At 37.8% G+C, this 13,623-nt stretch overlaps 1 protein-coding gene across 1 annotated transcript in view; it reads left to right on the top strand.

Annotated features, from left to right (window-relative positions):
- Window positions 1–13,623, top strand: part of TCAIM (T-cell activation inhibitor, mitochondrial) — a 63,792-nt gene that overhangs the window by 44,453 nt on the left and 5,716 nt on the right. Inside the window, exons 6-10 of the mRNA XM_021710616.1 lie at window positions 2,516–2,638; window positions 6,758–6,855; window positions 7,417–7,508; window positions 12,383–12,615; window positions 13,218–13,349. Coding sequence (XP_021566291.1) covers window positions 2,516–2,638; window positions 6,758–6,855; window positions 7,417–7,508; window positions 12,383–12,615; window positions 13,218–13,349 — 678 coding nt within the window. The remainder of the gene's footprint in view (window positions 1–2,515; window positions 2,639–6,757; window positions 6,856–7,416; window positions 7,509–12,382; window positions 12,616–13,217; window positions 13,350–13,623) is intronic.

A 13,623-nucleotide genomic window follows, 5' to 3' on the forward strand; every position in this document is an offset into this window, starting at 1 on the left:
TTACTTATTTATCACAACAAACAGAAGTGACAACATTTTTACCAATATTCTTAAAGGAAATGGAGGAATGATTGTTAATTGTTATGCAAAATTACTGAATCAAAAAATGTTGAACACTTACCTAGAGGATAAGGTTCCAGTTTATTTTCCCAATGTGCAACACCCTTCATGGTCTGACCCCATCCCCCATTGTCTTTTCTCATTCTCTTCCCTCCCTCTAGGCATAACAATCTAAGCATATTGGTTCCTCTTATAGATCCTTATGCACTAATATGATTGACATGCCTTTCCCTCTAACTTACCTACCTGGAAAGAGCTGCTGTATCTCTCAGGTTCCAGATCACATATCACCTGTTCTACAGAACCTTCCAGGCAGAATTATTTCTTCCTCTGGTCTCATAGTAGCTCCTATATTCTATTCTGACTGCTTATCTCTATATTCCTTATTAGGTGTGTCTTCCTTTATGACAGGGACTTTATTTTGTAATCCCAATACAATGCAATATCAACATTCAGGATAAATGTTTAATAGATGCGTGATTTTGTAGTTCCATTATTCTAAACTTGATAATTTTTAAATGCTTTGATCACAACATCTAAAACCTTTAAGATGACTATTAAAGAACTTTTTTCCTTTTATTTGAAAGCTTTGACAATCATTTTTTAGGTGAACATATGAACTCTTGTGCAGCATTATATTTTGTGACTGTCACTAACAGACCCCACAGGGGTTCATCAGATGTCCTGGTGATGAGAAACTGGGTGACATATCTATGTTCACTTTTTGGATTATTTTCTCCCTGCTCCCCTAGAACTTTCTCCTACACAGCTATACCTAGGGCCCATCTCACCACTATGTTTTAGACTCTGAAATGTTCCCCTCAGTCCAGTCATCTTTTCATTCTACCCCACCCACTCCTGTAGCAGCTCTTGAGCCTCCCAAGACTCCACCCATGTCACTCATTTCTCCATACTTCCTTTGGAGAGTCAGAGACCCTGAGTATAACAAGCACCCCTGAGTCATGATGAACATAGCAGCAAGTAAGAGACATTCCCAGGGGGTAGTGCTGCTCTCTAGAGAGCCACACAGGCTGCCTTTCAGCTCTTTTCTGAAAGCTGAGGGGACAGCTTTCAGAAAAGAACTGTCCCCTCCTGATCCCTAATGTGTTTTTTTATATTTATTTTTTCTTTTAAGACTATCAGGGTAAATATTCTAAGAAATACAGGATTAGAGAACATCTTTCTGCTGAGCCTAGTATATAGTTGATATAGTTGAGGTGAGTCTGAAACTGGGCATTTGGTTGGGTGGACAGGATTGGAGGGCAAATGAGCACCAGAGTGGTGAAAAACAGATGTTTGGGGAGATTTTGTGGCAAAAACGCTAGAGTGTAGAGAGGTATGATCTGACCAGTGAAGGGTCTTGGTTACAGAGATGAGATGTGAGTTGAGGGACTAAGCATTGAGAGCTCAGGGTACTGATATCCAAAATTAAAGGGAGAAATTGGAGTCTACCCAACTAGAATACATAAAATAATCTTTTCGAGTTCCTTCATCAGGATGCATTGCCTCCTAACTGTCATCAGTCCTGTCGGATATGTCTTTTTAATTTGACTTTTATACCTTATTAGCACTATTATAACATTGTTTGCTCACTTGCTGTATAATTAGTATTAGTTCTGCCCTCACATGTATATTACTGAAATAAGTAAAGATCTAATATAGCCTACTGAAGGGTGTAATAAACATAAGTGAAAGGTTTTGAAGTATTGTTAATGTTTTTTATTTTAAAGATGTGGGGTACAATTCAGGATTAGGTATACAAGTGGTCATCATGCAGGTAAAATTTGGGCCTCCCTTTAGTCCCCACTTTGTCTGGTTTGAGATCAGGTATACTTATTGATGTTGTGCCCCCACCCCACCCCCCGGCAGTTTCCAGCTACTACCAATCCCTTCTTATAGTATTATGGTAAATGTTCAGGGTCTGCTTATGAGTAAGAGCATGTGGTACTCAGTTCTTTGTTTCTGTGATAAATCACTGAGTATCATAGACTCTAAATCCATCCAAGTTGCTATAAAGTCCATAATTTTATTGTTCTTTATGGCTGCGTAATATTCCATCATGTAGATATACCACACTTTTTTTATCCAGTCCAGTTTTGATGGGCAGCACAGTTGGTTCTATGTTTTTGCGAATTAATTTTTTTTAATTATCCCATTTCTAGAAATCTAGTGACAGGCTTGATGTCACTAAAATTTAATTCGTTTAATATGCAGAGGAAGTTGTCATAACTAGCATATGATTTGACAGGTGCTGACAGGTCTCCAAGCAACCTGTTTTAGAAGTAGGTATTTCTAAACTAGGTACTTCTCTAGACTTGGTAGAAGTACAGGTTTGACTGAAAACTCAGTTTAACATTGGGGCTGCTTTAAGATAATGCATGTGTCTTTTAATAGGAGATAGGTTTAAGTTATAGCTAGTATTGCAAAGTATATATCTCTGTTGTTTTTCTTTTAGATCCTGGCTAGATAACAATGGGAAAAGTGCTGTTAAAAAGCTGAAGAATAGTTTGCCACTTAGAAAAGAACTAGATCGTTTAAAAGATGAACTATCTCATCAGTTGCAACTCTCAGATATCAGGTAATAAAGAAGAGAGTGTAATTTAGAGATTAAAAGAAACATGAATTACCTGCTGGTAAAGCTTTCCAGTAGCTTAATATCTGTAACTTTAACTATTTTGACAATAAAATATTCGTCACTTATCTTTCTATGAACATAGTCAAATGTTCATCTATTTAAGGAAACTTATTTCTTGTTTTAAATATTGAAGTAAGGTTTAAACACTGACATTTTTGGCATGATAGTTGAACTTTTTTATATAATGAGTTTGTAAAAATATATATATATTACATATACACATAATATATCAAAAATAATTATGATTCTGTCATGTAAGATTGATATTTGAGTTTAAGGAGAGGAAGGGAGAGAGGAAATGGATGTTGTGTTCTTGTTTCTATGTTATGTAGCACAACCTTTAAAGTAAGTTTTTATAAACTTGTAAATAACAGTTATATAAAGAAACATGCTGAAATTCATTATGAAAATACATTTAACAAATCTTAAAACTATAATTATGGAAGGAAAAATGAGGGGTCAGGTCAATCAGTCATGGACTCCCCATTACCAGAACCTTGAAAATCGTCACCTGGTCTCATTCTGTTACCTTTCCTGTAGCCTATTTTATTGTTTTCAACCCTCATTATCAGGACTTTTTTTTCGTATATTGATCCAGATGACTATTTGGGTACCATAACAGCACGTTTTCTCCTGTGCTTAACAGAGTACAGATAATGTTTACATATTCTGTTCTAGTCAAATCATCATTTTGCAAAATGATTCAAATTTTAAAAGCAAAGCCTTTCAACTTGCAGTGTGTGGAATGTTTGCGTGTGTGCTTATGGCTGTTCTTTTGTCATCACGTCAATTGTTTTTAGATCAACCTTTGATCTTCCTATTCTGTAGTCTAGTAGCATAAAATTTTCTAACAAAATAAGATTTTTTTAAAGTTTATAAAGTAAACAAACTACTGTGCTTGAAAATAACTTTTTGTAGTATAAATTTTAAAAGATCTGGGAAAGCTGGCTGGGATTAGGAAAAGTAAAAAGTGTCTTAAACATTTAAAAAAGCATCATTTTACAATACTGTGGAGAAATTTTTCTGCTTTAGTTTATACTGTGGTGTAGGTATCAAAAGATAAACAAGAATTCTGTGGGGTTCTCAATTTTTGAGAGTGTAAAGGAGTTCTGAGATCATGATATTTGAGAACCATGAGCATGAGGGCTTTTCCACTTACTGGAACATTAGCCAAAACTCAAGCAAATGGAGACTTTGTAACTAGTTGCTGGAGTCCGGCTCCAGCTGGGTTTAGGGTCTCCTGAATGAGGAATGGAATCGGCGTTGAAGGAAACACTTCGGACAACTGACTCTGTCGTGAGTAGGGCAGATGCTGTTTATTACCAATTAACAGTGAGCTTATATATCATTTAAGCAAACAAACAAACAAAATTCCTATAGCTAAATGTAATCAGTAACTTAATTGATAATCTTTAGCTGGGACAAAAAACAAAACAAGCAGTCCATGTGTGACGTCCTCCAGGAAGCCTCCCCGACGCACATTTCTCCACGTCACCGATTTCTTCAAAAAGTCTTGCAATCTTCAAAGCACACTGTTCTTGTTCATCATCCATGACGTTCCATTAACTGGTTATCGCCAGAAGCCCCTGAGGTACACCCTGACAATTACCAGGTTTCAAATCCCACAATTTTTCCAGCAAATAAATCATAAAATAGTCCTTAAAAACTCCTTCATTCTAAACATGTTAATTCCCTTAATCTACAAAACTTAATCTAATTAATCTAAAAATGCTTTACCCCTTAAAACCTACTTCAAATGTAAAAACAGACCTATAAATCATTCCCATAAGGATTGTTACAATTCAAATGTTAATGAATAACATATATTTAAATCAAATACATTCTAAAATTCTAAATCCATATAACAGAAAACAACCTAATATAACAATACTTATTTTCTTATGCTAAAAACTTAAATAAATATAATGATTACATTATAATTAAATCTTAATTTGCTAATCATAACACAAATCATAACAACTGAAAAAATAACATTTTTTTCAAAATTCAAAAACTCTTGTTAATCTTTAATCAAAACAAACACACTACTAAGCCATAATCTGTGTGCACCTGGTGTTTTTAAAGCCTATCCTCACAATGTCTGGGAGGGTTCAGAGGAGTTCCCGTAGACATCAAAAGAACACTCCTTGTTCCCATAATGAATTTTTCAATTGCAAAATTAAAATAAGCAGCAATGTAACTCAGCACTAGAAGGTCAGGGACATGATTAAACAAAAAAATAAGTAAAAATAAAGGTGACCTTTTATTGTAAAATACTTTTTGCTACTATGCATGGGGCTATGAATCATGTAAATTAGAGTTTTATTTTTCGCCTCCAGACTGTACAGAATTTTTCCGGTTGCATTAGTAACAAAAATGAAGAAGCAAGGGTTTCAGCTGCCTAGGCTCACTTTGCGGCCTGGTATCTTCAGCCCTCTGGTCTTTGTCAGCAGGCAGGCCTCCATGACTGGCTCCCAACAACTAGTAGCATTGTTTTTCATTCTAAATACCCTATGTGAAAGAATATTTATTAATAGAAGCAGTATTTAGTAGACTTATCACTTAAAGTTTTTTATTTCAAATAATAAAAATCAATGTTATTAATAATTATTTGAAATTATATCTTAGTTTTTCAATTGTGGTTTAAAAGAAAAAAACTTTAAACCAGTTTTTATCAGAAATGACATTCATCAGAATCAGTATTAGGATAAAGGGGAGCCTAAGATTTTTGGGGGGGCGGTTTTGGGCTTTTTGAGTTGGAGTCACCCAGGCTAGTGGCATGATCACAGCTCACTGCAACCTCAACCTCCTGAAGTCAGGTGATCCTTCCACCTCAGCCTCCCAAGTAACTGGGACTATAGGTATGTGCTGCCTCACCAAGCTAATTTTTTCTTTTCTTTTTTTTTTTGTAGAGACAAGATCTCACTATGTTGCCTAGGCTGGTCTCGAACTCCTGGGCTCAAGCAATCCTCTCGCCTTGGCCTCCCAAAGTGCTAGGATTACAGGTGTGAGGCTCAATACCTGGTCATTTTTTAAGAAGCTGTTTTGAACGCCTAATTTCTTCACATATATTATCTCATTTAACATGTATTACCTGGGAAGTAGAAAATGCCATCACTTTGCATGTATGAAAGTAAAACCCTAGCCGGGCATGGTAGTGCACACCTGTAGTTCCAGCTACTTGGAAGGCTGAGCCAGAAGGATCGCTGGAGCCCAGCAGGTCGAGGCTGTGGTGACTGGGAGCGGCCACTGCACTCCAGTCTGGGTGGCAGAGTGAGACTCCAACTCAAAAAAAGAAGAAAGAAAGTAAAACCCTTAGGAAGGCTAAAAGCAGCTTGTCACAGAGCTAGTACAGCATAGAATTAGAATTCAAAGGTGGGTTTTCTGATACTGCTCAAGACTAGCGCTCTTTATATTTACACAGCAGTGCCTCTGTGACATCTTGTCAATATCAGGTTCCATTTGTCCCTGAGGTTTAATATTAGTTTCTAATATGAACAGATTATATGATGCCATCAAAATAACTTTCTCTAGAATAAGATAAAAAGAACCTGATACCCAAAGGTTCCTTAAACATCTGACCCCATCTCCAGTCTTGGAGAGGTGGTTCCACCCTTTTTATCTGATCTACTTTCTAAATAAACTATTTTCCCTAATCTAAAAAAAAAAAAGAACCCGATAAAACTGGAATTCCTAACTGCAAATTAAATCTAAAACAAAACCATCATCATTGTACAATGTAGAGGATAAAAATATATTTTTCAAAGTTTTTCCCATTTCATCCTCTTATTTTGAAATAGAAACAACTTAGTGTATTTTCCTATTTTAAATCTTTGGACACCTGAACATAGTAGTAATGTTTTTACCCTTTGGTAAACAGTTCATTTTCCATTTGGGTGCTTCTTTAAAAATCAGCTAGCTTGGAAACATAAAGTCAGTTAAAATATGTTGTGCCTGCTTCAGAAAGAAACTGTTGGCTTTCTCAGGACTCGGTAGGTGAGGTGAGCACTCGTTCTCCCGCTGGGTGCTGCTTGTTAATGCCTGTGTGCTCTGTTGACCTAGGTGGCAGAGGAGCTGGGGAATCGCCCACCGCTGTAGCCAGCTGCATAGTTTAGGCCGCTTAGCACAGCAGAATTTGGAAACACTTAAAAAAGCAAAAGGTAAACATTTTCCACTTTCTTTCAGAGTATCTCTTAAGTGCTATACACATCTGTAAATTGTAGTGGAAAACTAAATGACTTTATCACAGCTGAATTTTAAAATCTGTTCCTTTGAATAATGTTGTGACATAAAATTAGCCTTTAAGCTTCTACTGACTCTAATCCCGAGTTTATACCCTAAATTTTTTTTTTCTCGAGTTGGCATCTCACTCTATGGCCCAGGCAGGAGTGCCATGTCATGCTCATGGCCACCCCAGCATCAATCTGCTGGGCTCCAGCGATCCTCCTGCCTCAGCCTTCCAAATAGCTGGAACTACAGGCGCGTGCTACCACACCTGGCTAATTTCTTATTTATTGTAGAGATGAGGTCATGCCAGGTTGCCCAGGCTGGTCTCAAACCCATGGGCTCAGGCAATCCACTCACCTCGGCCTCCCAGAGTGCTGGGATTACAGGCTGAGCCACTGAGCCCAGCCTATCCTAAACTTCTAAGAAATTATTTGCACAATGTTAAAAAAATGAGCCCCCAGACCATGACCAAAAGGTTTGTGTTTTATCCTCAGGATGTACGATCATATTTACAGATCGTTCTGGCATGAGCGCAGTAGGTCACGTGATGCTAGGAACAATGGATGTACATCATCACTGGATGAAGGTAAGAAAGAACTTAAAAATTAAACATCCCTTTCATTTGTCATCCATGTAATTCTGTTTCAAATAATGCTATAATGTCAGTGAACAACAACAACATTTTAATCATAGCTTCAGCTGTCTTCAGATCAATGCTTAATATCATGTAGTTAAAATACTTAAAAGGAAGAACTTTTTTTTTTTTTTGAGTTGGAGTCTCCTTCTGTCGTCCAGGCTAGAGTGTAGTGGCAAACTCACTGCCACCCCAGCGTCAACCTGCTGGGCTCCATCGATCCTTCTGCCTCACTCCAAGTAGCTGGAATTATAGGCGCACACTACCACACCTGGCTAATTTTGATTTATTGTAAAGATTAGGTCTCGCCAAGTTGCCCGGGCTGGTCTCAAACCCTCAAGCTCAGGCAATCCATTCACCTTGACCTCCCAAAGTGCTGGGATTACAGGCTGAGCCACTGAGCCTGACTAGAGCTTATTTTTTAAGGCAGTTTTTATCTGATAATATTACAATCCTCTATGAGGCACAGCCTGAAAGTCTGCATTCTCTTGTTTTGTTTTACTTGTTTTTAGTAGATTTATTGCAATATAACTGATACTTAATAAACTATACATATTTAATGTATATAATTTGGTAAGTTTTGACATATATATATGCCCGTGAAACCATTGCCACAGTCAAGTTAGCAAACACGTCCATTGCAGGAGAGTGAGAGTTTACAAAGCGCTTCCACCCCATCACCCCCTCCCCAAGCAACCACTGATCTGCTTTTTGTCACTGTAGTTTAGCTTGTATTTTTTAGAGTTTTACATAAGTGGAATAATTGAATATGTAAACTTTTTTGTCTGGTTTCTTTTACTTTCATATTTTGAGAATCATCTATGTTGTTTCATATACTGACAGTGTATTAATTTTTTTGCTCTGTAGTATTTATTGTATAATTATACCACAGTTTGTTTATCCATTCATCTGTTGATGAACATTAGATTGTGTCACTTTGGGGTTAGTCCAGATAAAGCTGCTATGAGCATTTATGTACAAATATGTGGGCATGTATTTCCTTTATCTTGGATAAATACCTAGAAGAGAATGGCTGAATCACATGGCAAAGTATTTTAACTTTTTTAAAACTGCCATCACTTAACTGTGTTCATCTTTTTAATCTTAGCCATTCTAATAGGTGTGTGGTACATTATGGATTTAATTTGCATTTCTCTAATAACAAATAATGGTGAGTATCTTTTCATGTGCTTATTTGCCATCCACGTATCTTCTTTTTTTAATTTGAGTTAGAGTCTCACTCTATCGCCCAGTCTGGAGTGCAGTGGCATGGTCATGGCCATCCCACCATGCCTGGCCCACATATCTTCTTTAGTGAAGTATCTATTCAGACCAAATATTTGGTAGAAAGTATTTGCAAACCACATATCTGACAGACTTTGTATCTAAACTTTATAAAGAACTCTCAAAAATCTCAGCCTATAATCCCAGCACTTTGGGAGGCCAAGGCGTGTGAATTGCCTGAGCCCGTGGGTTTGAGACCCACCTGGGCAACTTGGTGAGACCTCGTCTCTACAATAAATCAAAAATTAGCTAGGCGTGGTAGCACACACCTGTAGTTCTGGCTGCTTGGAAGGCTGAGGCAGAAGGATCACTGGAGCCCAGCAGGTTGAGACTGCAGCGGCCAGGAGCATGCCACTGCACTCCAGTCTGGGCAACAGAGTGAGACTCCAACTCAAAAAAGAAAAATCAGTTCAGCTAAAAAAGGGCAAGAGGCATGAAAAAACATGTCACCAAAGAGGATGTACAGATGATATACAAGCACACGAGAACATATTCATCATTAGCCATTAGGGAAATGCAACTTTAAACTACAATTAGATATCACGGCACACCTATCAGAATGACTAAACTTAAAAAGTGACACCACCAAATGCTGGTGAGGATGCAGAAAGACTGGATCACTCATGCATTGCTGACAGAAATGTAAAATGGTGTAGGCATTCTAGAAGCAGAGTATGGCAGTTTCTTACAAAATTAAACATGGCCTTACCATATGACCTAACAGTTGCCCTCTTGGGCATTTATACCAGAAGAAATGAAAAATTAGGTTCACACAAAAACCTGTACCTGAATGTTCATAGTAGCCAGAAAAACTAATGTCCCTCAGTGTGTGAATGGTTAAACAAACGGGTACATCCATACCATAGAATCCTACTCAGTAATAAAAGGGATGAACTACTGATACATGCAGCAACTTGGATGGATCTCAAGGGATTACACTGAGTGAAACAAGTCAGTTACATACTGAATGATTCTATTTATATAGATAGCATCTTTGGAATAATAAAATTATAGGGATAACAGATTAGTGGTTGCTAGGGCTTGGAGAGCAGGGGAACAGAGGTGTCAGTGACTGTGAAAGGGATCCCTGTAATGGAGCTCTCCTGTCTCTTCACTGTGGTGATGTCACACAGATCTGCACATGTGATCAAGTAGCATAAAAGTAAATACACACATACAAATGCATGTAAGTAAAACTGATGAAATCTGAGTAAGATTAATGTACTGTGTGTCAATTTCCTGATTGTGATATTATACACTGGATGAAAAGTATATGAATCTGCAGTCATCTCAAAATAAAGTTTATTAAATGTAGTTACCATATATACATTAATAACCTATTGATGAGGTGAATGGATTGCCTGAGCCCACGGGTTTGAGACCCGCCTGGGCAACTTGGTGAGACCTCATCTCTACAATAAATAAAAAATTAGCCGGGCATGGTAGCATGCGCCTGTAGTTCCAGCTACCTGGAAAGCTGAGGCAGAAGGATCGCCGGAGCCCAGCAGGTCGAGGTTGCAGTAGCCAGGAGTGGCCACTGCACTCCAGTCGGGACAACAGAGTGAGACTCCAAGTCAAAAAGAAAAAGAAAAAAATTAAAAATAAATAAAAATTTTAAAATAACCTATTGAGAGAAAAGTTGGAAAAGCGGGGAATAAAATTACTATTCACAAATGTTAGAAGTAGATTATAATTTGTAGAATTTTATGTTGCTATTGATTTTAGTGTAGCAGGGTTTTTGATGCCTTCCAGCTCCTCTTAAAGTTGTGGAGACCCCAACTTCTGATAGAAAAATCTAAGTCCTATTGGCCTTTTCTACCTTACTCCCTACCTCCCCCTTCAGACTGTCTCTTTCTACTCATTCATAGGCAGTCCCACTCTAGCTGTACCAAAGTCCTTGCTTTTGAACATGCTGTTCCTTTTCATGCTTCATTGTTTGCAGGTGCTCTTTTTTCCTTTCCCAAAACATTCCCACATTTACCTACCTTCTTTTTTTGAGGCATGGTCTTGCTCTGTTGCCAGGCTTGAAGTGCAGTGGCGTGATCATAGCTCATTGTAACCTCTAACTCTTGGGCTCAAATAGTTCTCCCACCTCAGGATCCTAAGTAGCTAGGATCACAGGCACACACCACCACACCTAACTAATTTTTTTATGTTTTGTAGACAAAAGGTCTCACTAAGTTGCCCAGGCTGGTCTCAAACTCCTGGCCTCAAGCAATCCTTTCACCTCAGGCTCCCAAAATGTTGGGATTACAGGAGTGAGCCATCAAACCCAGCCCATGTACATTTTCTAAACCTTACTTTCCTTTTAAGAATGGTCAAAGTAGACTGCCTTAGAAACATTTGCTTGATCTTCCTCTCTGTAGCCATTTACCCTGATGTGGCACTTAGTACTCTGAATTTGGATTTCTGTTTGTTTCCTTACACCCTGATCATAAGCCCCAGCCAAAGAGGGACAGACTCATTTAGTCTATGCTTCAAAGTGCCCAGTTCAGTGCTTAAGTACGTGGTAGGTGTTCAGTCATGTTTATTTCATTTAAGTGAATTTTATTTATTTATTTGTTTGTTTTTGAGTTGGAGTCTCACTTTTGTCACCCAGGCTGGAGTGCAATGGCACACTCACAGCCACTGCAGTCCCTCAATCTGCTGGGCTTAGGTGATCCTTCTGCCTCAGCCTTCCAAGTAACTGGAACTACAGACACACGCCACCATGACCAGCTAGTTTTTATGATATATTGTAGAGACAAGGTTTCATCAAGTTGCCCAGACTGGTCTCGAACCCCCGGGCTCAGGCAGTCCTCTCGCCTCAACCTCCCAAAGTATTGGGATTATAGACTGAGCCACCACACCCAGCCGAATTTAGTTGATTTAAAGTAAATTTTGAAGGAATAGACTTGGAGTTGAAATACATATACTTTATTTCTAAGTATACTTTATTATCCCATTTAATCATTCTATAGTGATTTCAATTCTTATCTGAATATTCAAATATTAGTTCTTATTGCACTTGTTTTTATGTACAACATATTTCTTATTTTCTTTTTTTATCTCTTCAATTTCTATCTAAAAACCCCTAATATTTGCTGTGGTTTGTTTTGAATATTAATATTTCCAGCATTATGTTCAGTCTTTCTTACCTCTTACTTGAACTTCCTTCTATGAAAATAATTTTCTTGTTAAAATTTTTCAATACCAGCCAGGCATGTTGACTCATACTTATAATCCCAGCACTTTGAGAGACCTAAGTAGGAGGATTGCTTGAGCCCAGGAGTTCAAGACCAGCCTAGGCAAGATAGTGGGATCTCATCCCTATAAAAAAAAAAATCAAAAAATTAGCCAGGTGTGGTAGTGTCTGTAGTCCCAGCTACTTGGTAGGCTGAGGTCAAGGCTGCAGTGAGCCTTGAGTGTGCCACTGTGCTCCAGCCTGGGTGTCAGGGTGAGGACCCTGATTCAAAAAAAAAAAATTCAATACCATTTATTGGAATCCTAAGATCATATTATTATAGTAACAAATATTTCTTTCCTTTTTTTTAACATTGTAGCTTTTTGAAAGATTGCCAAGTTATTTTGATCTTCAGAGGAGGCTGTTGCTTTTAGAAGACCAAATAAGCTATCTTTTAGGTGGCATACAAGTTGTTTATATCGAAGAATTACAGCCAGTATTGACACTTGAAGAATATTACTCTCTTCTTGATGTGTTCTATAATAGGCTTTTAAAAAATAGAATACCTTTTCACCCTCGAAGTTTGCGTGGTTTACAAATGATCCTTAACAGGTAAATATCGAAGACAGAAGGATTATTTTTGTTTCTTCCCTTAGGTGGGCTGTGTATATAATGACATTTAATTGTTTTGTATTTTAATGCATGGTTCTTAGGAACTAAGGAAAAGAATGTCACTACTTGTGTTAGCAACTCTCTTCTACACGTTAGAAAAGCCAACATGAGAGGATTGAAGGATTCAATCTCTAGAACATTCTTTGAATATATTGCCATTTACTGGGCAAAGTCAATCCTATAGAAAACTTTAAAGGATTAAACTAATAATCTGTAGCCAACATTTGTTTTTGTATACACTGTTTGCCAGGCACTGTACTGGGTGCTTCCATGAATTCTGTCTTTAGCTCTCACAACCTCACCATGAAGTAGGTTGCTACCTCCATTTGACAGATAAGGAAGGTTAGAAAGCTCAGAAGGGTGTGATCATCCTGATGAAGTGTGTCTTTGGGGGCACAAAGCTTTAAGTCAATGTTGCTGTTCTTTTAAAGTGAATTTTCTTGATGATTCCTTTTTAGTTTCTCAAAGACTAATAAAATATTTTCTCTGGTGGGGAGTAGAGAGGGTCAATGATTTTTCCTTTAATGTTCGTTTCATTCCAGTGACAGATATGCTCCAAGTTTGCACGAACTTGGGCATTTTAACATCCCAATACTCTGTGATCCAGCAAACCTCCAGTGGTTTATTCTCACCAAAGCTCAGCAGGCAAGAGAGAACATTAAGAAAAAGGAAGAGTAAGTACTATTTAGCCATCTGTAAAGTCACATCATTCAGTCTGACTTTTTAAAAAATTGATTTACAAAAGATTAGGCTTTGTAAGTATAATAACCTAAAATATGTTGCTACCGTGTACCTCAATTTGAGAAGCAGGGCTTGCAAATAAAAAATTCATTTCAGGAACAGAATAAAAAATAAAAACGGCTCTCTTGCTCTCTTTCACACTCTCTTGCCCTCTCTTGCCCTCTCTCCCCCTCTCTCACTCTCTCTCTCCTTCCCTCTTTCTCTCTT

The sequence above is a fragment of the Carlito syrichta genome, unplaced genomic scaffold, assembly GCF_000164805.1.
Source record: "Carlito syrichta isolate Samal-C Ts95f unplaced genomic scaffold, Tarsius_syrichta-2.0.1 Scaffold294773, whole genome shotgun sequence".
Classification (NCBI taxonomy): domain Eukaryota; kingdom Metazoa; phylum Chordata; class Mammalia; order Primates; family Tarsiidae; genus Carlito; species Carlito syrichta.